Raw genomic sequence first — 24,508 nt, forward strand, 5'->3', positions numbered from 1 at the left:
CTGTTTTATTAATACATATTTGTGAGTCCAGAATTTGGGCAAAGTAACTCAAGGATCCAGAACCACAGCATCTTCTTACCCAAGCCCGTTTTCCCAACCTTTAAGACATGACTACTGTTAAACTGTACAATTTAAAAACAAATAAATGACATAAAATCCAAACTAAATGAACCGAACAGAGCTGTCTGTCTAGCTCCCGCTGAAGTGGTGAAGGCTGAGAGCCGTGGCTAACAGCAGCCTCTGTATCATTGCATTTTCGTGATTTTTAAATGACGTAAGGATGTTTATGTAGTGTGAAACTGAGCCTGGTAGAATCAAAACTGCTACGGTTTAAATGTTCATCATCTGTACCTTAGCATTAGCCACCTGGTTATAGTTCCCAGTCCACCTTAAGAGACACAGCAGTTACTGTCTGAAGCCTGCCTAGCAGTTGTGTAACTGAGGCCCCACTTAAGGTGGACTGGGAATTTAGAGGAAGAAGCAAGCTTCAGCTCTGTGAGGGGGAACAAGAGAACTTTCAGCTGCTCCAGAACGACAATTTTCCTGGTTATCGGATTAATAATGATTACTTTTTGCTTTACTTCAGCTCAGATTAGATTAATTGGTGTACTATATAATAAATGAAGTCAATGTAAAAGATTTCAGGTCATTTTGGAGCATAGACATAGACCATAGACCATATCCATGGATCAGCCAAAACATTAAAACCACTGACAAGTGAGGTATATAACATTAATTATCCAATGGCACATGTCAGGGGTGGCTACATTAGGCAGCGAGTGAAGGTCAGTCAGGTCTTGAAGGTGATGAAGGTGCTGAAGCAGGAAAAAATGGACAAGTGTAAGAATCTGAAACACTTTGACAAGAACCAAGCTTTGATGTTCTAGATAAATGACTGTGTCAGAACATCTCCAGAACATCAGGCAGGTCTTGTGGGTTGTTCCAGTAGGTAATGCAGTGGTCAGAACCTACCAAAAGATGCTCCAAGGAAGGACACCCAGCCCGACCTGCTGGAAGACTGCCCGCTGAGGTCCCCTCTACCTGCGTCAGACCAGCTGCCACCTACCGGTCCGACCATCAGGCCCCCCACCCACCACCACCACCCATACCAGACCAGCGGCACACCCTCCTACCACTGCTACCTGTCTAATGACCATGTTCAAACCTAAATGGACTCAAAACTATCTGCCACTATTAATAATATCACCACTATTAACACTATTATCTGCTGTATCTGCTTTGGTAACTTCAATATTATCAATAATTTATCAATAGTTCTGATCAGAGGAGGACGGGTCGGGTCCCCCTTGTGAGTCTTGGTTCCTCCCAAGGTTTCTTCCTCCAGCTCTGAGGGAGGTTCTCCTTGCCACTGTCACCGTTGGGGCTCACTGGGGGTCTTTGATCCTTCATGTCTTACGTTATTTCTTTTTTATCTCTGTCTTTTACTAATTACTAATTATGTAAAGCTGCTTTGTGACGACAACAGTTGTAAAAAGCTACACAAATAAATCAGACTTGACCAGTGAACCAGTGAACCAGTGACAGGGTCATGGGTGCCCAAGGCTTGGAGATGCTGATGTAGTAAAACCCTGTACAGTGAGTAAATTTACCAAGTGGGTGTTTCAGCAGCTCTGGGAGGCTCTGTGTACTTTTCTCTCTGCAGTTAGTCATGTGATCGGTGTGTGTGTGTGTGTGTGTGTGTGTGTGTGTGTGTGTGTGTGGTAGGTCAACACGAACGAGAAAGTGAAAGTGCAGATCGTTTCCCCACCCGTATTCCGGCAGGACGCTTAAGGCTCTTATAGGATAGGAGGTGGGGCTTGTGTGAATACAGGTGGGGAAAAAACACACGACCGTCTCGGAGATCTGCGACACGACCAGACTGCTGAAGCTCCCCAAACCAAACCCCTCAACATGGCTCAAGGTTTGTGAGTGTTTTCCACCTCTAAGCAGAGCTGCGTGGTGTGTAGCTGTAGACCAGCCTGGGTCAGCTTTAGCGTCCAGATGTAGGGTCAGGAAGGACGGTGTCAGCACTAGGCTGGAGGAAGCAGTCTACCGTGATGTGTCAGATAGTGCATGGGTGTGTATTAGTGTTATTATGGGCTGTATGATAGAGAAACAGTGAAACTTTAAATACCTACTGATGTTATATATATATTTCATAAATTATATGTATATATATATATATATATATATATATATATATATATATATATATATATATATATACACACACATACACACACACATACACACACACACATATATATACACATTTATGAATGCAGCAAAGGAATACTCCTGCACCTAATATATATAGGGGTACATACAGGTGCTGGTGACGGTGTCAGCACTAGGCTGGAGGAAGCAGTCTAATGATGTGTCAGATAGTGCATGGGTGTGTATTAGTCTTATTATGGGCTGTATGACAGAGAAACAGTGTTATATACATTTATATATACATTTATAAATGCAGCAAAGGAATACTCCTGCACCTAACACACACACACACACACACACACACACACACACACATATATATATATATATATATATAGGGATACATACAGGTGCTAGTAATAAAATTAGAATATCATGAAAAATGCAACCTGGGCTCTCATAACACCTGAGCAGTGGTCGACTCCATGCCACGCCGCATTGCTGCTATAATCCAGGCTAAAGGAGCCCCAACTAAGTATTGAGTGCTGTACATGCTCATACTTTTCATGTTTATACTTTTCATTTGGTCAATATTTCTAAAATTTTTGTATTGGTCTTAAGCAATATTCAAATTTTCTGAGATACTGAATTTGGGGTTTTTATTAGTTGTCAGTTATACCAACAAAATGAAAAGAAATAAACACTTGAAATATATCAGTCTGTGTGTAATGAATAAATATAATGTACAAGTTTCACTTTTTGAATGGAATTATTGAAATAAATCAATAAATCTTTTTCATGATATTCTAATGTTATGACCAGCACCTGTAAACCTTACTTAAATGTGTGCTGTATTAAGCCCAATACACCGTACTGATACTTCATATATTATCCACAAATTATATATATATATGTATATATATATATATAATTTGTGGATAATATATAAAGTATCAGTACGGTTAGACAGACCACACAGCCCACCGACCACCACGCCATTATAATATACACCTAATATTTGGGATTACATACACCTCCCTTCATCAGATTTTCACATTTCCACTTCACAGGATGGATTTTACCAGATTACTTACTAACTTTGACAACGCTACACCAACAGCATATGCCCACCTTCCACCACACTACCCCATACTACCCTTCACACCCCACCTCAGCCCTTCTTATCCACGGCAAATCGTTTATGTAATTAAATAAAAATATATCCGACATCTGCATCAGCCTACAGTGCCTCTACAAGTGCATTCCTGCTAAATAACCTGCCTGTGTTTTTGTGTTCCCGTTTGTATCAGATGAAGTGCTGAAATTCTTCATGATGGTGTTTGGGAAAGTCTTTATGTCCCAAATGCACTTTATGGACCGGCTCATGCAACGTGTTCAGCTCAAAGAGTTGTCTTCAGAAAATGGGAGCGACTTCATTATTGCGTTTGTCGCAGTCTCATCTCGAGCTGGAACCGATATTGAGGCTGCACTTCGGGATATTCCACAATGTAAGGATGGTGAATGTAAGTTCATGAAGTTCACAGCATGGTGTAGACATTAAGGCATGAGCAAACCACTCTAAACAAAAAGGGTTCCATAGAGCACCCACAAAGGATCCGAGTCTTTATGTACAACCCTCTAGGCCCTTGAGTTGTCATGGTTCATCACAGTAAAAGTTATTTGAGGATCTTTCAGAGGTTCTTTTATTTGAAACTGTGGAGGAACATCTTAAGGTGTTTTGTGGAACCATAAAGGAGGTAAAATAAAGAACCATCAGAGGTTCCTGCACAGTTTTAAATTGAACCCTTTTAACAGTGTATAAAAAAACAACCTAGACATGCTGCTTGCCATCAGCAGCCGGAGCCAGAGGGAGCACAGCTGGCCACGCTCTGTCAGGGGTGGGTTGACGGCACTTCCTCCCCACTTCCTCACACCTGCTGTGATGTTGGTCAGCACAGGCATCTCTTAGCTGTAGAATCTGTGCTGGGGAGCCACACTGCTGCTCGTCTTCACCCTCCTAGTGTTGTGGGCATTGCTAGTGATAAGGGGAGTTCACATGAACGGGTATTTGGTAATTGGCCTTTTATATTGTATAGAAAAATGGGGTCAAATTAGAAAGAAATGAACCTAGAACCTGTAGTTTATGCCCTTAAAAAGGCGGATTCATCAAGAATTGATCAAAAATCTTTCAGGGTTATTTAGTAAGGGCAGTGGTTCTCTGCATAATTGTTTGTGCATGGTTCTACAGTGCAACACTAGTTACAAGGCAGCGAGTACTATAGAATACTATACCATAGAATTGTGGAGATCCTGGCTTTTTTAACTTTCTGTGACAGCTACAGGAGTGTGAAGTCCAGGACAGCCAGACTGAGGAACAGTTTATATCCACAAGCCATCAGGCGTCTGAACACCTCCTCCCTAAATATTATACGTTTCTCTCTTTTTTAATATTGATTAAAATTATGTTGATAAATGTAGAAATGCAAAGTAAGAATTTAATTATATTTGTACAAACTTTTTTGTGATGGTCCAACCTGTTCCTCTAACCTTCTCCATTATGAATGTTTACAGTATTAGAATCACCTCAAATCACCCACCTCCCTGGTTCACTACTACTCAACCCACCTCTTATTTGGTGTTTACTGAGAAAAATACACTCTCTCTCTCCTTTTCTGTCTCTTCCAGCGTCCCGGTTTGTGGTTCTAGTGGTGCTCCACCACACATTTGATCGATATTTAATCACTCCAGACAGCAGACTGTGTGTTACCAGGAGGAACGTGTTCACTGTGGACTGCCTGTTTCATGAAGACCAAGGCCTGCTGACCTGCCAGCAGAATGACGAGGCTCTGAAAAAGGTTACTGATCACCTGATCGCTAACGGAGGCACTGTTTATTCACGGGTAGGTTTCCAACATTTCCCCATTCACTGTTCGACAATCCAGATGTTCAGCCAGCCTTTCTACTTTAAACATTAAGTCACAGAAATGACACAAATGTGTAAATTTCATTTCTGAAACAAAAAGTCTAAAAAGTCTCATTCGTCTGGTGTCGTCCGAATGAAACATAATAAATGACTGCTTGAGGACTCTTTTATGACACGGGGTTGACTGTCAGATGAAAGACCAGGGGACTTGACAATCATTGCCTCAACAGGATGGTAATGAACACAGAACAAAGAAGGTAAAAGCTTCCTTATGTGAAAATCAGATCTCTAAGGTGCCAAACAGGGTCAGACGCTCGCAGGGGTAAAATACATGGATTAATAGGCCAAGGATGCCTTAATTACTGAAATAATAGGCCAAGTTCGTTGTCGATACACTGTTTAAGGTCAGTTCCAAAAGACAAACGTCACACAGAGTAAACAGTCCAAAATAGTCATGGCAAAAACATAATCCACAATACAGGCAAAGGGTCGTAATCAGGAAACCAAATCACTACAGGCAAATAATTCAAAGGGCAAAGACAAAAGGCAGAGTCAAAAAACACGAAAAAGGTCAAATACAGAAAATACACATGTCAATAAACGCTCAGTAGATCTCCAGAATGGGATACGATACCTCGCGATATGCCTAGTCTAAAGCCTGGGCTTAAATACTAAGCTAAGATAATCATATGATCAAATACACAGGTTTTAGTCATCAGAATTCCAGAGAGTGAGAACGTGGATAGGAGCTCGAAGTCACATGAGGAGCCATGTGATCTCCCAGAGAATTCTGGGAGAGAATTCTGGGAGATTGAGTCTGGATGTAAAACCTGGAAAGCCATGAAAAATAAACATGCTGAAATCCAGTACTGAATAGTCCTTGAAAAATAACATCATTTTAGTACTTAAAAAAGTACTTAAACGTAATGGAAAATATTGTAATACGCTTGTGTCATCATTTTAAATAATAATATAAAATACGAACTTTCACAGTAGCATACTTTTTCACATGATCAATCGCTGCCCATTTTTATATGACCATGCACGTTGGCACATGGACCTTTGGCCGTAGTATCATTAACGTGCGTTATGTTGCACTAGACCTGGACAGTCTTACAGCTACTAGCGTGGACTAAACATTACCATAAACAAATTACAGGAACATTTTTAGTTTTTTGATACTTGAAAAGTCATGGAAAGTCTCTGAATTTGAAATTGGTTAAAGTGTATGAACCCTGATGATAGGGCCAGCAAACAGTCCAGATCTCAGTCCGATTGAATATGTATGGTAGAAGTTATAAATAAAGGGTCTGTAACAATATCTCAATCCTGTCAACCACTGTTCGAGAAAGCTGGAACCAACTTGACGTTACTGACGTTATTGAGTACTAAAAAGTACTAATTGCAATTTATTTTGCTCATGATTCCATATTTTTTCATTATGTTTATCTTGAAGAAAAATATGCCATTGAGTCCAACCATTTATTTAAATTTATTAGAGGCATGTTTTATGAAGCCAGACTCTTTTGCTATTAAACAAGCACTGTTTTGTGTCATATCTGTGATTTTTTTAGTTTGCTATATAGGAAAAAAGCTGCTGGTACATTCTTTAAATGTGGTGATTCAATAATTTTAAGTGTACTAGCAAATTTAACATGGTTGGAAACATGGTTGCATCCAAAATGCGTTTAAAAAAAAGGGTAAACATCAGCCTCTGCACTACAAAGCATGCTTATTATCAGTTTGTTCATTTTCCATTTCCATTTATGGCATTTAGCAGATGCTCTTATCCAGATCAGCTGGGATCCAAAAGATACCTCTAAGCTTAGATACTACTAAACACAAAAGTCAGTTAATTGAGAAGATCAATTTTACTGGAAAACTTATTTCTAATTGAGTTAAAGAGATCGAGCACTGAAGCACTATGAAGAAGTGTTCCTTAGTGTCCAATTTTGAGCAAAGCTTCTGTCTGATCTCTCAGCTCTGATGAGTTTCTCCTCTTGTGTTTTTTTCAACAGATCCTACCAAACAGTCTCCCTGAATTCCCGTCCCGTCCATGCTGTACCCGCCGTACATGTTTCATACTTATGTGCGTTCTGGGACTGGTAGCAGTATGTCTCATTGTCGGTGTGCTTACTTATGAACTCATTATTAAGTATAAGCACAACTAGCCTCAGTTTGACTTTCACTCTGCATCGACATTTATGACGAAAAGGGTAAATGAACTCTGAAATGTGATCTCAGTCATGTAATTACTGTATAAAAGCATTGGTTTACCACATGTAAAAAAGTCAACCTTATATTTGGCAAAGTATGGTTCCTCTCAAATTAACTGTACATGATCTAATTATCTTCTGGCAGTTTTAAACAGCTTTTACTGTCTCTAAAAGTGGTATTCTTCATGCTTGATCCTGGACATGCAATTCTTAAAAATGCTGTTAGAAAATATTAAATCTGTATTACTGAGTGTGTTTTTTGTGTCTTCATTTACACCAGAAACCAGTCAGAGGTTAATTTGAGTGGTCCATTAGGTGACATCTGACTTAATATTAATATTTATTTTAAAATGTAATGAATATGAGTTTTATTCACTTCTATTATAATTTATAATATTTGAATTTGTGCACATTTCAAATACTGCTCCTTAAAATATCTTAAACCAAACTTAACAATGCATTAAAAAGCCTCTAAGTGGACCAAAAAACACAACAATGTGGGACATTATATGTATTAATTAAAATTACATATTTACCAACCAGTCCTTTTTTGTGTGGAAACATGATTGTCCCCTACCACACCCCACTATGAAGCAAAATCTGCTACTAAATGTGAGGCAGTCTTGCTTGTGCTCTTTTTGGATAATTGTCATGTTGCATGACCCAACTGCTCTTCAGCTCTTCAGGACAGATGATGACCTGATATTGTCTTAAATATTCTCTGACACAAACCATCACAAATTGATAAAGAACCCAATAACAACTTCTATGGAACTGCTGGACTCTCTTGCCTCAGGTCAGGGTTCATGACCCAACCATGAGAAAAAATGTGAGACTGGGCTCTGTGGCACAGTGGAAACCTTTGCTAACCAACAAGAACCTAAAGGCTTGTCTCATGTTTGTCAAGAAACACCTGGACGATCCTCTGGGGTTCTGGATCAGTGCTGTCCATGAGGTGAATCTGAAATGCAGTTGGGTCATGCACCATGACAATGATCCACCTGAGACGAGCAAAGTGGGTTGGATATGCTGTATTTGATTTTTTGTGCCATTTTACTCCATGTAATTCACACCAAACTCTTTAAACACCTTTAGATTTCAATAGTCTGTTTTTATTATTGTGTTTTTAGGAGTAATATGTGTAAACAAGCTCTTTTCTGATTGGCCGCCCTGTGCTGTGCTACATTCTGGGCTGAAACACTACTGATGACTTCAGTATGAACTGGCAGGACGAAACTGCTGAAAGCCGAATACATGGATATGTAAATTATTTGCCTTTGGCACAGGATCGCTGCCAGGGATTTTAAGCCCGAAGAAAAGATTGGGCCAAACAACTCTAACAGTATTGCCAAACTTAACTTAAACTTAAAACTTAACAGACTTTCAATAAAATTGAAAGTGGACAGTTTTGTAATTTTGACAGAAAATTGCATTTTTCATTAGATGAACTCATTTAATTTTCAGGATTAGTAATGAATTAATCACTATGACATAAGCTTAGTAGCATAAACAGAAACAGCAGCAAAAAAACAACAATTAGTTTTGTGTTACTAGAGAATTTCAATTTTAGCAAAAAATAAACATTTAGCAACCGAAATATGTACAAATAAATGAAATTAACACAAATGAAAAACAGAATGAAAATTGTTTATGCATACATGCATTTTAGAAAGTTTTAATTTACACTAATTGTATGACAAAAGTATTGGGACACCCAATTATTCATTGAGGTGACTCTGCTGTTGTTGGAGTCACTGTCTGTACTGTCCAGTGAGGAAGGCTTTTTACTAGGTTTTAGAGGAGCACTGCTGTAAGGATTTGATTGGTTTCAGCAACAAGAGCATCAGTGAGGTCAGGATGTTGGGTGATTGATCACTCCCCACCTCATCCCAAAAAAGTATTAGATGGAGCTCCACCACCATCATCCCAGAGAACACAGTCATTCCACCGCTCCACAGCTCCTCAATGTTGGGGGGGGGCTTTATACCGCTCTAGCCCACGCCTGGCATTAGACAGCATGGTGCCAATAGGTTCATGATGTTTATCTGCTCCTGCAGAGAGTACTATTCTATTGGCAGTACTTCTTCTCTACAGAGACTAGACAAGCTGTATGTGTGCATTTGCACATCTGTGTCAGCAATAAGTGCAGCTAAATGCAGAAACCACCATTGTTTCTATTGCTGTTGTTGTGCGTGATCATGAAACACCTCACTCAAGATTAGGAAAGAGAGACTGTAGCTTTAAATGCTGGCTCACTGAGGATTTCCTTGAAATGCAAGGTTTCAGAGAGGGCTTTGAGAGTGAGAGTGAAAGTGAAAGTGACACTGCAGCCTTGTTTATTTCTCCCTCTAACCGACCTCCTGGGCTTTAGACTTCACTTCACAATGGCTAAAGGTGCGTATTTTAATGTGATACAGCTACATTAACACTAAATGAATTGCTGCTGATGTTGGGTACGAGGTGCCAGCATTCAGTAGAACAGCTGCTTGCTCTGTGAGTATGCATGCTGAGGCAGACACTGTTACTGTAGGCTGGGTAAAATGAGTGGGTGTATATGGATCATATATTTGAATGTTATTGTTCGAGCATATATACTGACTTCGTAAAGTGGACTAGGTGAGGTGTGAGTGAGCCAGCAAGTGGGTTGAGAGTTACATTAGGTTCCTAACGTCTAGAGAAACTGTCCACTCACTGGCTCCTCCTGGTGGCCATACGGCTCTGTAAGGTGACTGTATTTCAGTGTCTTCTAGTCTTCTATAATTTGTATGGAATGTTAATGATGGTAAAATTGTGGTAAATCTGATAAAAGAAGAAGTTTTCTTTGGGGACTATCTTGCCACACAATGCCCAACATGTATCCTTCCACCATTAACGCGTTTCAAAAATAGGCAATAATCTTCTTAACACTAAGATATATCTGTGTTAGGCAGCATTAGACAGTATATTCATTGGATGTGATGAGTCTCTATGATGGAGCTTTTAGAGGCATTAAGCTTTATATTATCTTTAAATGTCTGGTTTTATTGGTACGTCTCACACCAAACCCACTGTGAATGGGTACGTTTACCTCTTAAACCATTTACTCATGCATACTATAATCTGTATAGAAAAACACACAGCTCTCAGCTGCTGCACATGACCCTAAGGTCACCAGGCTCAATGTCACCATGCCCCCAAAGGGAAGCTCAAAGCCAGGGGAATCAAACTGGAGTCCATGCTAAGTTAATAGCTAACAGAGCTACAAAGCGAGGTCAAGGCCTAGACCTGCTGCTTTAGAGCTGCAAAAGGGGACCAGTTCCACATTGATGCCTATGGGTTTAGAATGGGAATCTCCTGGAAATGTGACGTGTAGGTGTCCCAATACTTTTGTATTTTTATATAATACAGATTATTCAATTTAATGCATTCTGTGGCACTTTTAAATTACCAGTGCTTGCTCTCCATGCTGGCTAATCTCAAAGGGGGCTGTAAAGTAGTTTAACATTGTTCTCTGGATTGATGAAGCTCCTTCTCACACCTTTGGAATTAGCTGGATGGGTAAAATTAATCATCCAATGTCTGTACCTGAACTTACTCATGCTTTTGTGGGGCTGAAAACAGTCAAATCCTCATAGCAATGTTCCAATATCTGGTGTAAAGCCTTTCCAGAGTCGAGTCTGTGACTGCAGCAAAAAGAGACAAACTCACAGTTGAAACCCTTGAGAAATGCTGGGAAAGCAGAAAGTCGCAGCCACAATAGAAGAGTGTTTTCTCAATCAATCAATTGGTCAATCAGTTAATCAATCAAGGGGCACAATGCACAAAACAATAACACATTAAAATCACATAGCACAACTCAGAACAGTGCAATGCAATACAGCCATACTGTCCACCAGATGTCCACTGTGTAAATGCTGCTGCTTTCCTCTGACCTCCGTCTTTTCCTGCACATACAGTCTATGCCATGGACATTGGGTGCACCATGAATGCCAGTTCGGATTTTATGCGACATCTGAAGTCACAAATGAAACTATATGTCGTGCCGTCAAATGAGGAGAGTGATGTCACCTTCGCATTTGTCCCCATTACATCTCGAGCTGGGACTGATATTCAGTTTGCTCTCAAAAAGATTCCCGGTAAATATCAATACATAGTCTAATGGCTTTTCTGCACCTCCTACAGTCAAACCCAGTCTCCATCTCTCTCTTTCTCCAATAGTGAACAAGCCTGTGGTTCTAGTGGTGCTCCACCACACCTTCGACCAATATTTCATGGCTCCAGACAGCAGACACTCTGTTAACAGGAGTGATGTGTTCACTGTGGACTGTCTGTTTCATGAAGACCAAGGCCTGCTGAGATGTCAACGCAATGACAAGGCTCTGAAAGAAACGAAAGAGTATATCGAAGCAGGAATTTTGAGATATGCACCCAGAAGATCTGCACACAGCAAGTCTTGGGTAAGAAACGGGTCAATGTGCTGCACCAAGTTCAGATCACCACTGTGCTACTGAATGAACAGCAATGGGGTGCAAGTTGATGAACCTCAAACACTGCTCCTTCAAAAGAACATCCAGCAGAACCAGAGTAGAGCTAGAAAACAGGTCAACTCCAACCCCCAAAACTGTTACATCACAGTCCGGACTCTGTATATTTACACCCCCAACATTTACATGAACCTCACCCACCAGCTGGTGAAATGGTAAAGCATGATGGCGATGGTGTTATTGATACTGGAGAGCAGCTCATCACCTCCAGACTCTGCTAGATACAGGATGATGGGTCGCTGGGTTAACCAGGCCTCATAACCACAGCTTTTCCTGTGCCAATGTCCGCAGAAGGGGAGCTCAAAGCCAGGGGACCCAAACTGGAGTCCGTGCTAAGCTAATTGCTAACAGTGTTGAGTGTTAGAGCTGCAAAGGGGGACAAACTCCATATTAACACATATGGGTTTAGAATAGGATGTCATAAAAGCTCCTGGAGATGTAACGTGTAGATGTCCCAATATTTTTGTATTTTTATATAATACAGATTGATCAATTCAATGCATTCTATGGCACCTTTAAATGACCAGTGCTTGCTCTCCATTCTGGCCCTGTCTCATTAACATCCCCCCCACCAGAGAACTGTAGTTAGCTTCTGTGTGAATTAGCTAACATCCATCTCTCTTCTTGCAGATTCAAGAAAATTCCTGGAGGTTGATCATTATCATCCTGACTTTCATGGCTGCGGATTACAATTTTCAGTATACCGTCTGCTGCGTTATGTTGTTGTTTCTTTCCGTGGCTATCCTGGACAGGCTTGTCTATGCCAGGTGGATTCCCAGGCTTCTTGCAGTATGCCTCATTTTAGCCTTCTTAATCTACCTCCATTACTTGGTCACCTTTGCAGAGCAGCAAAGCCAGGTTTCCCCAGCTTCCGTGTCCCTGCAGGAGCTGGCCGACACTGATTCTGAGCGAAAGGCTGAAGAGATGCTTAATATGAACAAGAACGTCAGTGAGGACATAAAGGAGAACATTCACCAGAATATAAAGGAGAAGCAAACTGAGGAAGGAAAGATGTAGTTAAGAACATACTGCAGGAGCCAACTGTCCGCAGTAGAAGAAGACACTGGGTTTTAAAGCAGGGTAATGGAGTTTGGTGGATAAGGTCTTTGGTTAGCTCTGGCCTTTAGACGTTTGCTTTGCCACTGATCCTCTTGGTGATGATCCTTATTGAGCTTCACTCAGATTTCTAAAGTTTCAGGATTGTGGTAGACTGGTGGTGGTTTGACTGAGCAGGATTTGACTGCAGTTTATTTTATGGGCACTAAAGGCTAAAATGTGCTCAATATTGACCTCAATATTTATAAACTATTCGGTGTTACAGGTTATTATAGTTCATATATATATATATATATATATATATATATATATATATATATATATATATATATATATTCGTGTCTAGCGTCTCTCCTTCATCCTTCCCTACTGATGTGTACAAAAGTCATAATAAACAAGAACTAAATGTGTTACTGTGGGTTCTGTTGCACACCAGACTCAAACCTAAAGGGGATCTAAGAAAATATTGACAAATTGAGAATGTGTATATTTAAAAATAAATAAAATCACAAATCCTTTTCATTTTATCAGTTTATGTGTACTACTGTATTGAAATGTGTGCTGTTGGGTGCTTTTATACAAATTGTCAAAAAGATATGTTTTTATATTATTTTTATTTTATATTATATTTATATTATTAATTTGTATAATATGTTTCAGAAATAAAATCCCATTTCAATGTGCACATATTGGGACATGTTTTACAGTCAAAGGCTGTAAGTGTTCTGTAGGTAAGTGTAGTTTTAAGCACACTTGTCATTTACCATAAACACCCTGCTAAGATCACCACAAGACTGAAAGTAAAACTGCATCCGTCAGCCTTTCTAATTGCCTCCTGTCCTCATTAGGTTTCTCTCACCGTCCTGTTACATTCAGATTACTGGAGAAAAGACTTCAGAATGGTTCTGGGTATGTAATTCTCTAACAACATTAGAAAAAACTGTTATAAATGATGTGTATAATGTTGCTGTTATACAAAAAAACATGTATCTCCAGTTTTGCTGTATTTTCTTTTGTACATCATTTGACTTAGAAATCTCATGATGAATGGACCTAAAGAAATGCTCCAAAATGGAATAAATTTTGGAATAAAATCTTTTTACATTGACTTCAAGAAGTTAAGAAGGATGTTTTCTTTTCCTGTAATGCTGTTATTTTGGAGATACAAGATGTTCACAACAGGAAAAATATGATTGTGTGTATTTACAATTTATTTATTTATTAATGGCATTTATTTCATTAACTTATTGTTAGTTGAAACGGTTTAAAAGCTAAACGGTTTAGATTGTGTCACAAATTTAATCTGGACCAAGTCTATTAATATTAAGATGAAGTAATGCAAAAATAATGCAAATATTTTTGTTAGATACAGTGTTTATCGCCATATTATTACAATCTCCTCTTGGTGGAGCAATAGCGCACCATTGAAATTTACAGGGAAAGCATGGTGAAAGTTTAGCTAGGCTTGATTACAGGCTCTAAACATGGTGGAGGTAGTTTCATCAACAACTCACAGTGAGAGCTGGCCAGGCTAAAGTACAGCTTCCAAACATGGTGGAGGTAGTTTCATCAACAACTCACAGTGAGAGCTGGCCAGGCTAAAGTACAGCTTCCAAACATGGTGGAGGTAGTTTCATCAAGAACTCACAGTGAGAGCTAGCCAGGCTAAAGTACAGCTTCCAAACATGGTGGAGGTAGTTTCATCAACAACTCAAGGTGAGAGCTAGCCAGGCTAAAGTACAGCTTCCAAACATGGTGGAGGTAGTTTCATCAACAACTCACAGTGAGAGCTGGCCAGGCTAAAGTACAGCTTCCAAACATGGTGGAGGTAGTTTCATCAACAACTCACAGTGAGAGCTAGCCAGGCTAAAGTACAGCTTCCAAACATGGTGGAGGTAGTAACAGGGAGGAGGAGTGTTGGACGATAGGGTTTTGAGTTGAAAGCAATTTGGTGGATTAATCGAATTACATTCCTTGTGCTTAAAGGCAGTGTTTACAGTTACAAGTATTGAGGTTGTATAGTTAAGATGACAGATTGGGTAAACAATTCCCTGTATTGATTAGGTCATTATGTTGCTAATAAATTAGGGAAATAATGAGCAAGCTGAGGGCAAGAGTCTCAGATGTCTGGAAGAAACTTTGAGAGGAACCCAGGCTGAGTAGAGTGTGTACAAATGTCCTCGTGGAACTTATTGGGTGTTAGATTGGGAGGAGGAGGGGCTTCTGACATGGTTCTCTTGAAACTCCAGTAACTATTAGTCTAACCAGGCCTCAAAAAGATGAACTGACTACTGGTTGATTCTCTTAGGCTGGGATTACAAAACCTTATTTTAAGTAATGTTCTCTCTTTTTATGTGTAGCACATCAAAGAACTATCAAATTCTTCGTTATGGTCATTGGGAATACCATGGGTTCTGATAAGGCCTTTGTAAATGATCTCATGCTTTCACCCGACCTCCGGGAGGTGAACTCTATGGATGAGAGCGACGTCATCATTGCTTTTGTCCCCATTGCGTCTCGAGCTGGAACTGACATTGAAGCTGCTCTTCAGAAGATTCCTGGTAAATATACACACACTGGACACTTTATTAGAAACACTGACTTTTTGCTTCCACTCACTGGACACTTTATTAGAAACACATACCTTGTGCTTCTACTCACTGGCCACTTTATTAGAAACACTAACTTTGTGCTTTCACTCACTGGCCACTTTATTAGAAACACCTTCTATGTGCTTCTACTCACTGGCCTCTTTATTAGAAACACCTACCTTGTGCTTCTACTCACTGGCCACTTTATTAGAAACACTAACTTTGTGCTTTCACTCACTGGCCACTTTATTAGAAACACCTTCTATGTGCTTCTACTCACTGGCCTCTTTATTAGAATCACCTACCTTGTGCTTCCACTCACTGGCCACTTTATTAGAAACACTGACATTGGGCTTCCACACACTGGCCACTTTATTAGAAACACTGACATTGGGCTTCCACACACTGGCCACATTATTAGAAACACCTACCTATTAGAAACACTTACCTTCTACTCACTGGCCACTTTATTAGAAACACTAACTTTGTGCTTTTACTCACTGGCCACTTTATTAGAAACACTGACATTGGGCTTCCACACACTGGCCACATTATTAGAAACACCTACCTTGTGCTTCTACCCATTGGCCTCTTTATTAGAATCACCTACCTTGTGCTTCCATACACTGGCCACTTTATTAGAAACACCTACCTTGTGCTTCCGTACACTGGTCACTTTATTAGAAACACTGACATTGTGCTTCCACTCAGTGGCCACATTATTAGAAACATACACAGTTAGGCTATTCAGATTTTTTATCTCTGTCTCTTGTTTTCGAACACTCGCAGCGTCTCGGCCTGTGGTTCTAGTGGTGCTCCATCACACACATGATCGAAATTTCTTCGCTCCAGACAGCAGACTGTGCATTACTAGGAGTGATGTGTTCACTGTGGACTGTCTGTTTCATGAAGACCAAGGCCTGCTGAGATGCGAGCGCAACAATGAGGTACTGAACAATGTCAACGAGTATCTGAGAAGAGAAGTCCTCATTGAAGATTTCACCTGCGAAGATCATCCCTTCAGCTTTACTCAGGTTTGTTCTGTTAGAGTCACAAATGGTAACATGAATTTTAAGATATTTTGCAATAATTACAAATTACATTACATATTTTCTTACAAAACAAATACTATATTATTTATGCAGTAGTTTTTGCTTTCTTATTACATTTAAATGTATACAGGTTTCTAATAATTCGCAAGTAAATATGTGGATAATTATTTAGAAGTTTATGTCTGTACTAATAATTTTATTTCTTTATAATTTCACAGTAAAATAATAAAATTGGAAAATTGAAAAAAAGTTGCAGTGAAACACAACCAATAGAATAAACTCAAATAAACATAAAGTCAGTGGTCAGTGAGAGAGTCTACCTGTAATTAACTCTATATAACATTAGAATAAACCCAAATAAACATAAAGTCAGTGGTCAGTGAGAGAGTCTACCTGTAATTAACTCTATATAACATTAGAATAAACCCAAATAAACATAAGGTCAGAGGTCAGTGAGAGTGTCTACCTGTAATTAACTCTATATAACATTAGAATAAACCCAAATAAACATAAAGTCAGTGGTCAGTGAGAGAGTCTACCTGTAATTAACTCTATATAACATTAGAACAAACCTAAATAAACATAAAGTCAGTGGTCAGTGAGAGTGTCTACCTGTAATTAACTCTATATAACATTAGAATAAACCCAAATAAACATAAAGTCAGTGGTCAGTGAGAGTGTCTACCTGTAATTAACTCTATATAACATTAGAATAAACCCAAATAAACCTAAGGTCAGTGGTCGGTGAGAGTGTCTACTTGTAAATATGTATATATAATTGTGGCTAGTTATCCTCTATAACTCTTACTGGCCACTTTATCAGAAACACTTTTTTTTTTAGCTCCACCTTGCTGCTGCACAGTTAAAGACTGTAGCCTTGTGTTAGTCATCCTCTGAACCTTCATCAGTGGTCAGCAGACTCAGTATTTCTATGTGTGTGATTTTCTCGTATCTTTTTTTCAGCAGCTGCTGTCGAGGGACTGGCCCTTAATCCCCATACCAGAGGGCTGGACCGCCAATCAAAGAACTCTTTGGTTTCTTCTCGCTGTGGTTCTGCTTTTCCTGCTTTTTAGCTTCGTAGCTGCATTTGTTTCCTTGTTTCCTGACTTTACACACATGTAGCAGAACGCCTGAAAACTTTTAAATTATATAAGATACTAAACCATGCTTAATGCAGTACATGGACAAAAGTATTGGGACACCTGTTTATTTACTGTTTCTTCTGAAATCAAGTGTATTAAAAAGAGCTGATCCTGCTTCTACTGGAGTAACTGTCTCTACTGTCCAGAGAAGACGACTTTCTGCTAGATTTTGGAGGAGCACTGCTGTGAGGATTTGATTGCATTCAGCAACAAAAGTGTTACTAAGGTTACAATGTTGAATGATCACCACCCCACCTCAACATCCCCAACTCCAAATATATTGGATGGAGCACCATCCATCCATTATCCCAGAGAACACAGTTCTTCCACTGCTCCTCAGCTCAATGCTGGGGGGCTTTATTCTCCTCTAGCCCACACCTAGCCCCATGTGTGTGTGTGCATTTGCACATCTGTGTCAGCAATGGGTGCAACTTACCCCCTTAACACTCCTGGGACTTCTGTATGAACTGGTGGGGCTATTCTCTGGTAATGGTAAAGTTTTTAAGAACAAACTGGCGTAGACTTTTCACTGGAAGTAGTGTCCACAAACATTTGGACATGTAGTGTATGAGCATAGACTTGACTTCATATGTTTAAAAAGGTCAATTTTAAATCCAGGTTGCGTGTGCAGATATTAGGATATTTAGAATATTAGCAATATAACTATGTAATTATTGAAAAGTGTGTACAAATATTTTAGTGTTAAGGCTACAGCTTTTTAGGCTTGCAAAATAGACGTCAAGCTATTTTCTTATAAATAGAGTTGTAAATAATTTGTTTAAAATATTTAAAGTTGTTGATTGATGTATAAATAGTAAGTGTATGACTTTGATTAAGGTAAAAATGCTCAGGTGCTGTTTTACAAGCCCATTTACCACCCTGTTATTTTGCCTCAAAATGAAACTGAAAATGATTTTCATAGAACACACACACACACACACACACACACATATATATATATATATATATATATATATAGTGGCTTAGCATGGCTTAGCACTGTAACAAAAACATTGTAATTACATTATGTAATTAGTATCCACGTTCACCCTTCCTATTCCTATTCGTAACACAGTGTGTGCTTACCTATAGCTTAAGAGACTGTAGCTGGGTTAGCTTTTAGCCTAGCACCTGCTTGTTTTCCTGGTTTCCTTACAGTCAAACCTTCTCTCTTCTCCAGTCACGGTAGCATTAGCTTTTAGCCTTTTTAGCCTTGCTTCCATATTATCCTGAAGCAGCTGAAAAGCCTCAAAAAGCTTCAACTGGTGTGCGGGGTGTGTGTGAACTGTGGGCCTGTAAATAGAATAAGTCAAGACTCTGATTTAACAGTTTTGGGGTTTTGGAATCGGCCTGTTTTTGGATGTTCTTCTGAAGGAGGAACCCGAAGATTGTTTGTATTGTATATTGATGTTGTATATCTTCTTAATTTTGAAAATTGCTCAGTTGTGATTATTTTAATGTTTCATACAATAAAAATATGCTAATTTATTTATGCTGTTGAACATGTTTTTTCCTTTAATAAGAGCAGACCTGATGAAATGATGGTCAGAGACTATCTTGAGTGGCATTGCATCTGCTTTGATTATAGAAACGAGGAGTACTGTTATGAATATGACTATGTATATATATATATATATATAAGCCATAACATTAGTTCCACCAGCCAAACATTAAGTAGAACCCCCTTCTGCTACCACAACCGATCTGACCATTTGAGGCATGGACTCCACAAGACTTCTGAAGGTGCCCTGTGTTATCTGACACCAATATATTAGCAGCAAGTCCTAGAAAAGTTGTAAGGTGGGCGGGACCTCCATGAGCATCAATGATTCTTAGGTGCCCCTGACCCTATAGCCAGTTCACCGCTTCACCAGTTGTCCTTTCTTGGAGCCCTTTTGCTAGGTACTGACCACTGCTTATAAGGAACACCCCACAAGACCTGCCTGATGAGTCATTTTTGACCCAGTCATCTAGAACATCCCAGTGTGGTTCTTGTCAATGTGCCTAATATACCCACCCCTTGACTGGAGCCACTGTAGATGAAGACGATCAGTGTTTTCACTTCACCTGACAGTGGTACTAATGTTATGGCTGATCGGTGTATATCAGTATATTTATACCCCAGTCACTTGCACTAAAGGTATTAGTATACTAGTATACTAAAAGCTCATTTGCAAGAATAAAATGCAGTAAAAATGAATTATGATTGTGATTTATTTTATTATCTGGTATAAAACCCATATAAACATAATGTTTTATACCATAAAATAAGTATTATGTGAGACTTTGGCATGGTGCAGGAATACTATCAGCTAAATATCAGCTGAAGCTAAATTTAAAAGAAAGACTGTGTCAGCCCCTCAGTATCGCGCCATCCCCCGGGGTGTTTCCGAGCTACCACCACAGGCCCAAATAAGGACTTCCTCCTCGTTTGTGTTCATGAGTTGATTGGGTTCATGAGTAACACCTGGGACTGGGGGGTATTTAAGGAGCCTCGACACTGCCATTCGATGCTGAGAATTGTATCGTTTAGGACTTTGAGGTTGCTCTAGAGGTTCCCCGTACTGTTAGAAGTGTGTTGAGCTCAGCTCCTGCTCAGAGTTCATGTTCAGGAGCAGGTCACCCTGCTATCTACGTTTTCGGCGAGGCTCGCTCGCTCACGGCCAGGATTCTCTGGCTACCCATGTCCCAGCTAGGCGTCCTACGCTCATGACAGCGTGCTGCGGTTCCAGGTTTGGTCGGCCTAGCCATTCCTGCTCAGTAGCCGGTCCCCCAGCTCAACCCCCAGTCCCAGGCTCATTTTTGGGCCTCTTGTTTGCCACGTTCAGGTTTTTGTTGATTACTGATGGTCATGGTTTGCTGCTTTTTTGCCTCACTTGCCCCCTTTTTGTTTGTCTTATTGTGTTAAAAAACCTGCTTGCTTTGACTCTGCGAGTGTTCGTCCCATCTTGGTCTGGTCTAGAACGCCATGACAGACTGTAGCTTTAACTGCAGTTGCCGAACACACTTCAGATTTCCTGTAACTGCGTGACTTCAGAGAGAGCTTTGAGGAGTTCAAATGAAAGTACACACACTGCAGCTTCCTTCCTCCCCCTCTCTGAGAAGAGTACCTAACTAAACCTCCCTGTTTAGACCGCAAAGGTCTGCACACACATGCTGTGCATGCATGATGTTCTGAAAACGAGGTTAGCGTTCAGTTCAGCAGGAGTCTTTTCTCCATTAGATCTGGCCTGTAGCCCCTCTTCTCATGATTTCTGTGAGGTGGTAGATATCGGGCTGCTTCTCTGATCATTCACTGGTGCATATATGAAAACAGCATTCCTGCTGTTGTGAGTCTTTCCCTAGCTTTTGGCTGGGCTTCACCAATCAGCAAGCTAAGTTTAGCTTATAGCCTAGCACCAGGTTTTAGTTGCAGCTAGCAGAGTCTGGTGCTGATGTGCATGCTGGGGAATTGGGGAGTCAGCTTGGCTAATCCCTGTAGAGAAGAAGTACTGCCAATAGAATAGGACTCACTGGAGCAGATTTACCTAAACATGAACCTTTTGGCTCCATGCTGCCTAATGCCAGGCGTGGGCTAATAGAGGGGTCTAAAGCCCCTCAGCATTGAGCTGTGGAGCAGTGGAAGAACTGTGTTCTCTTGAAAGATGGTGGTGGAGCTCCATCCAGTACAGATGAGGTCGGGTGGTGATCATCATCCAACATTCTGTCTGCCCTCACTAATGCTCTTGTCGCTGAATGCAATCAAATCTCACAGCAGTGCGACAACAAAATCTAGTAGAAAGTCTTCTCCTGTGGACAGTAGAGACAGTTACTCCAACAAAAGCAGGAGAAACTCTTTTTAATACTTTTGATTTCAGAAGAAACTATGAATGAACAGGTGTCCAAATACTTTTGTCCAATTTTTAAAACTGATTTTAAAGTGAGTAATGCAACTTATTTTCTTTATCTTTACCAAAGTTCAGGTTTGAGGTGCATAAAAACAGTCAAGTGAATTAAATAATTTACAAAATAGTACTTTCACTAATTTATCTAAGTCGTATTTCCCCAGAACTGACCTGGGTGTGTCTGGAAATGTGTCAAAAAAAACAATGAATTACTGCAGTTAAAACCAGTGTGCTGTTCCTGAGAGCTTTTACATAAGAGGTCAAAGAAGACTGACAGATAGTGTAGCGTAGTGTGAGTTGAGCTTTGTAGTGCCTTTACCCTACTGGTGATATCTTAGACATGTCCGTCAAAGTCCAGTGCAGGAGAAGGTGTGTCCAGTCAGTTTATCTGCTGCGGAAGTTCTTCACTTGACTTAACTGGGCTCTAACTTCTCTTCAAAATGCCTCAAGGTATGTGTTTCAAATGAAATGATAAACTTTTATCATTTAACTTTTTGGCTGATTAATAAATATGACACTGTTAGCACCATGCTTTAACAAAGTAACACAGCTTAATAATTAACCCTTTCAAACCTTTAAACCTGTGTTGTATTCCTGTTCATATCTACAAATAATCATTCTTCATTAACTTAAACTAAATCAGTAAAGCAAATACTAAAGTGGTCAGTGAGAGTGTCTACCTGTAATTAAGTCTATATAACACTAGAATAAACCCAAATAAACATAAAGTCAGTGGTCAGTGAGAGTGTCTACCTGTAATTAACTCTATATAACATTAGAATAAACCCAAATAAACATAAAGTCAGTGGTCAGTGAGAGTGTCTATCTGTAATTAACTCTATATAACATTAGAATAAACCCAAATAAACATAAAGTCAGTGGTCAGTGAGAGTGTCTACCTGTAATTAACTCTATATAACATTAGAATAAACCCAAATAAATATAAAGTCAGTGGTCAGTGAGAGTGTCTACCTGTAATTAACTCAATATAACATTAGAATAAACCCAAATAAACATAAAGTCAGTGGTCAGTGAGAGTGTCTACCTGTAATTAACTCTATATAACATTAGAATAAACCCTAATAAACATAAAGTCAGTGGTCAGAATGTGCTGTTGGTCAGTAAAAATACTGAACCCTGGTTTGGCTCCTGCATATACAGCACCTTTTTCACTCTTGGTTTTCTCCTGTTTAGGGTTTCCAGAAATGATCAGACTCTTCGTCAGGGTCTTTGGGAATACCATGAATTTCCACCGGACCTTTGTGGAGGATCTCATGCTCTCACCCGACCTCCGGGAGGTGAACTCTATGGATGAGAGCGACGTCATCGTTGCTTTTGTCGCCATTGCGTCTCGAGCTGGAACTGACATTGAAGCTGCTCTTCAGAAGATTCCTGGTAAATATACACACACTGGACACTTTATTAGAAACATAAGCCTTCACTGGCCACTTTATTAGAAGCACTGGCCTTCAATTGATACTTTATTAGAAACCCATACCTTATGCTTCCACTCACTGGCCACTTTATTAGAAGCACCTACCTTGTGCTTTCGTGCACAGGCCACTTTATTAGAAACACCAACCTTCTGCATCACTTACTGGCCACTTTATTAGAAACACCTACCTTGTGCTTTCGTGCACAGGCCACTTTATTAGAAACACCGACCTTGTGCTTTTGCACACAGGCCACTTTATTAGAAAAACCAACCTTCTGCATCACTTACTGGCCACTTTATTAGAAACACCTACGTAGTGCTGACACTCACAGGCCACTTTATTAGAAACACCTACCTAGTGCTGACACTCACTAGCCACTTTATTAAAAACACCTACCTTGTGCTTCCACTCACTGGCCACTTTGTTAGAAACACCTACCTTGTGCTTCCACTCACCGGCCAGTTTTCTCCCCCTCTCTCTCTTAGAGTCCCGGCCTGCTGTTTTAGTGGTGCTCCACCACACAGACGATACACAGTTCGTGGCTCCAGACAGCCGACTGTGTGTTAACAGGAGTAACGTGTTCACTGTGGACTGCCTGTTTCATGAAGACCGAGGCCTGCTGAGATGCCTGCGCAATGACAAGGCTCTGACAGCTGTAAAGAAGCACCTGGGAGTGGAAGAGGCGTTCTTTGAGAAACCGCAGACATCCTATCCTCCCTCTACACTCAGCCAGGTTGGTCCAAGAGCTTCCACATTTCTGAAGGTTACATCCGGATTTTCGTTGCGCTGTTCCGGGATGGTTTCTCTCATTCACACACTGCTGTGTGTTTTTATTGGCTGTAGTCTAGAACCTCTCTGACCTCACTCTTGTAGCTCGCTCACTCACTCGTGCAGGTTTAGCAAGCTGAAGCTTCTCCACAAGGGGGCACTGTTAAAGCTTGAATAGCTTTCAGTGCATCATATTACGTCTCCCTGCACGCAAACACAGCTGATCAATGGTGTCAAAAGTATTGACATTCATTCCTCAGGTAGAAGTGAGTGGAGATACGAGGGTTTAAAAGACTTCTATAGAAGCTGAAATATCAGCTAAAGCTTTTTACTCCAGTAAAAGTGTAAAAGTACTGGTTTCAGAACGACTTCAAGTAGAAAAGTAAAAGTAAAGGAAAACAAAGACTGAAAGCTTAGGCCGCGCCACAGGGGTCTATAGTGCACTACCCCCCCCCCCTCCCCAAAAACCCATTTCTCTAAAAGCCATAATGAGGAGAATGATCTATTAAAATGTTGATGTTAAAAATGTTGGGCTGCACTAGGCTCCTGTTTCAGCTGCAGATCTGCCCATTGAAAATGAAGCATTTCAGTAATATCAGCTCTATTAAAGGAGCGTCTCTGTGCTCTACTGAGCATTAACATGAGCTTCATGGAGGAAAATATGAGGAGTCGTTGTCTAGAAGTTCTGTAAAGCTGCAGAAAGTCAGACTTCAGAGGCGTGTGATCAATAAGCTTTATTGGAATGTAGCCACACTGTGGT

The 24,508-nt window shown here is 40.1% G+C and overlaps 1 protein-coding gene across 5 annotated transcripts; it reads left to right on the forward strand.

Annotated features, from left to right (window-relative positions):
* The first annotated feature begins 9,601 nt into the window (after positions 1-9,601).
* Positions 9,602-19,100, forward strand: LOC140548245 (uncharacterized). 5 transcript variants are annotated; one of them, XM_072671705.1, is made up of 7 exons: positions 9,602-9,690; positions 11,232-11,732; positions 12,450-13,606; positions 13,724-13,784; positions 15,236-15,436; positions 16,256-16,500; positions 17,482-19,100. In XM_072671705.1, exons 4-7 carry the CDS (start codon positions 13,775-13,777, stop codon positions 17,638-17,640), a joined length of 615 nt encoding a protein of 204 aa, XP_072527806.1. In that variant the 5' UTR covers positions 9,602-9,690; positions 11,232-11,732; positions 12,450-13,606; positions 13,724-13,774; the 3' UTR covers positions 17,641-19,100. The 5 variants fall into 5 exon arrangements, 4 of the variants coding, with proteins under 4 accessions (XP_072527806.1, XP_072527805.1, XP_072527808.1 ...); XM_072671704.1 differs by having other exon boundaries at positions 12,450-13,784; XM_072671707.1 differs by having other exon boundaries at positions 12,450-13,784; positions 17,485-19,100.
* The last annotated feature ends 5,408 nt before the right edge of the window (positions 19,101-24,508 follow it).

The sequence above is a fragment of the Salminus brasiliensis genome, chromosome 25 (assembly GCF_030463535.1).
Source record: "Salminus brasiliensis chromosome 25, fSalBra1.hap2, whole genome shotgun sequence".
NCBI lineage: Eukaryota > Metazoa > Chordata > Actinopteri > Characiformes > Bryconidae > Salminus > Salminus brasiliensis.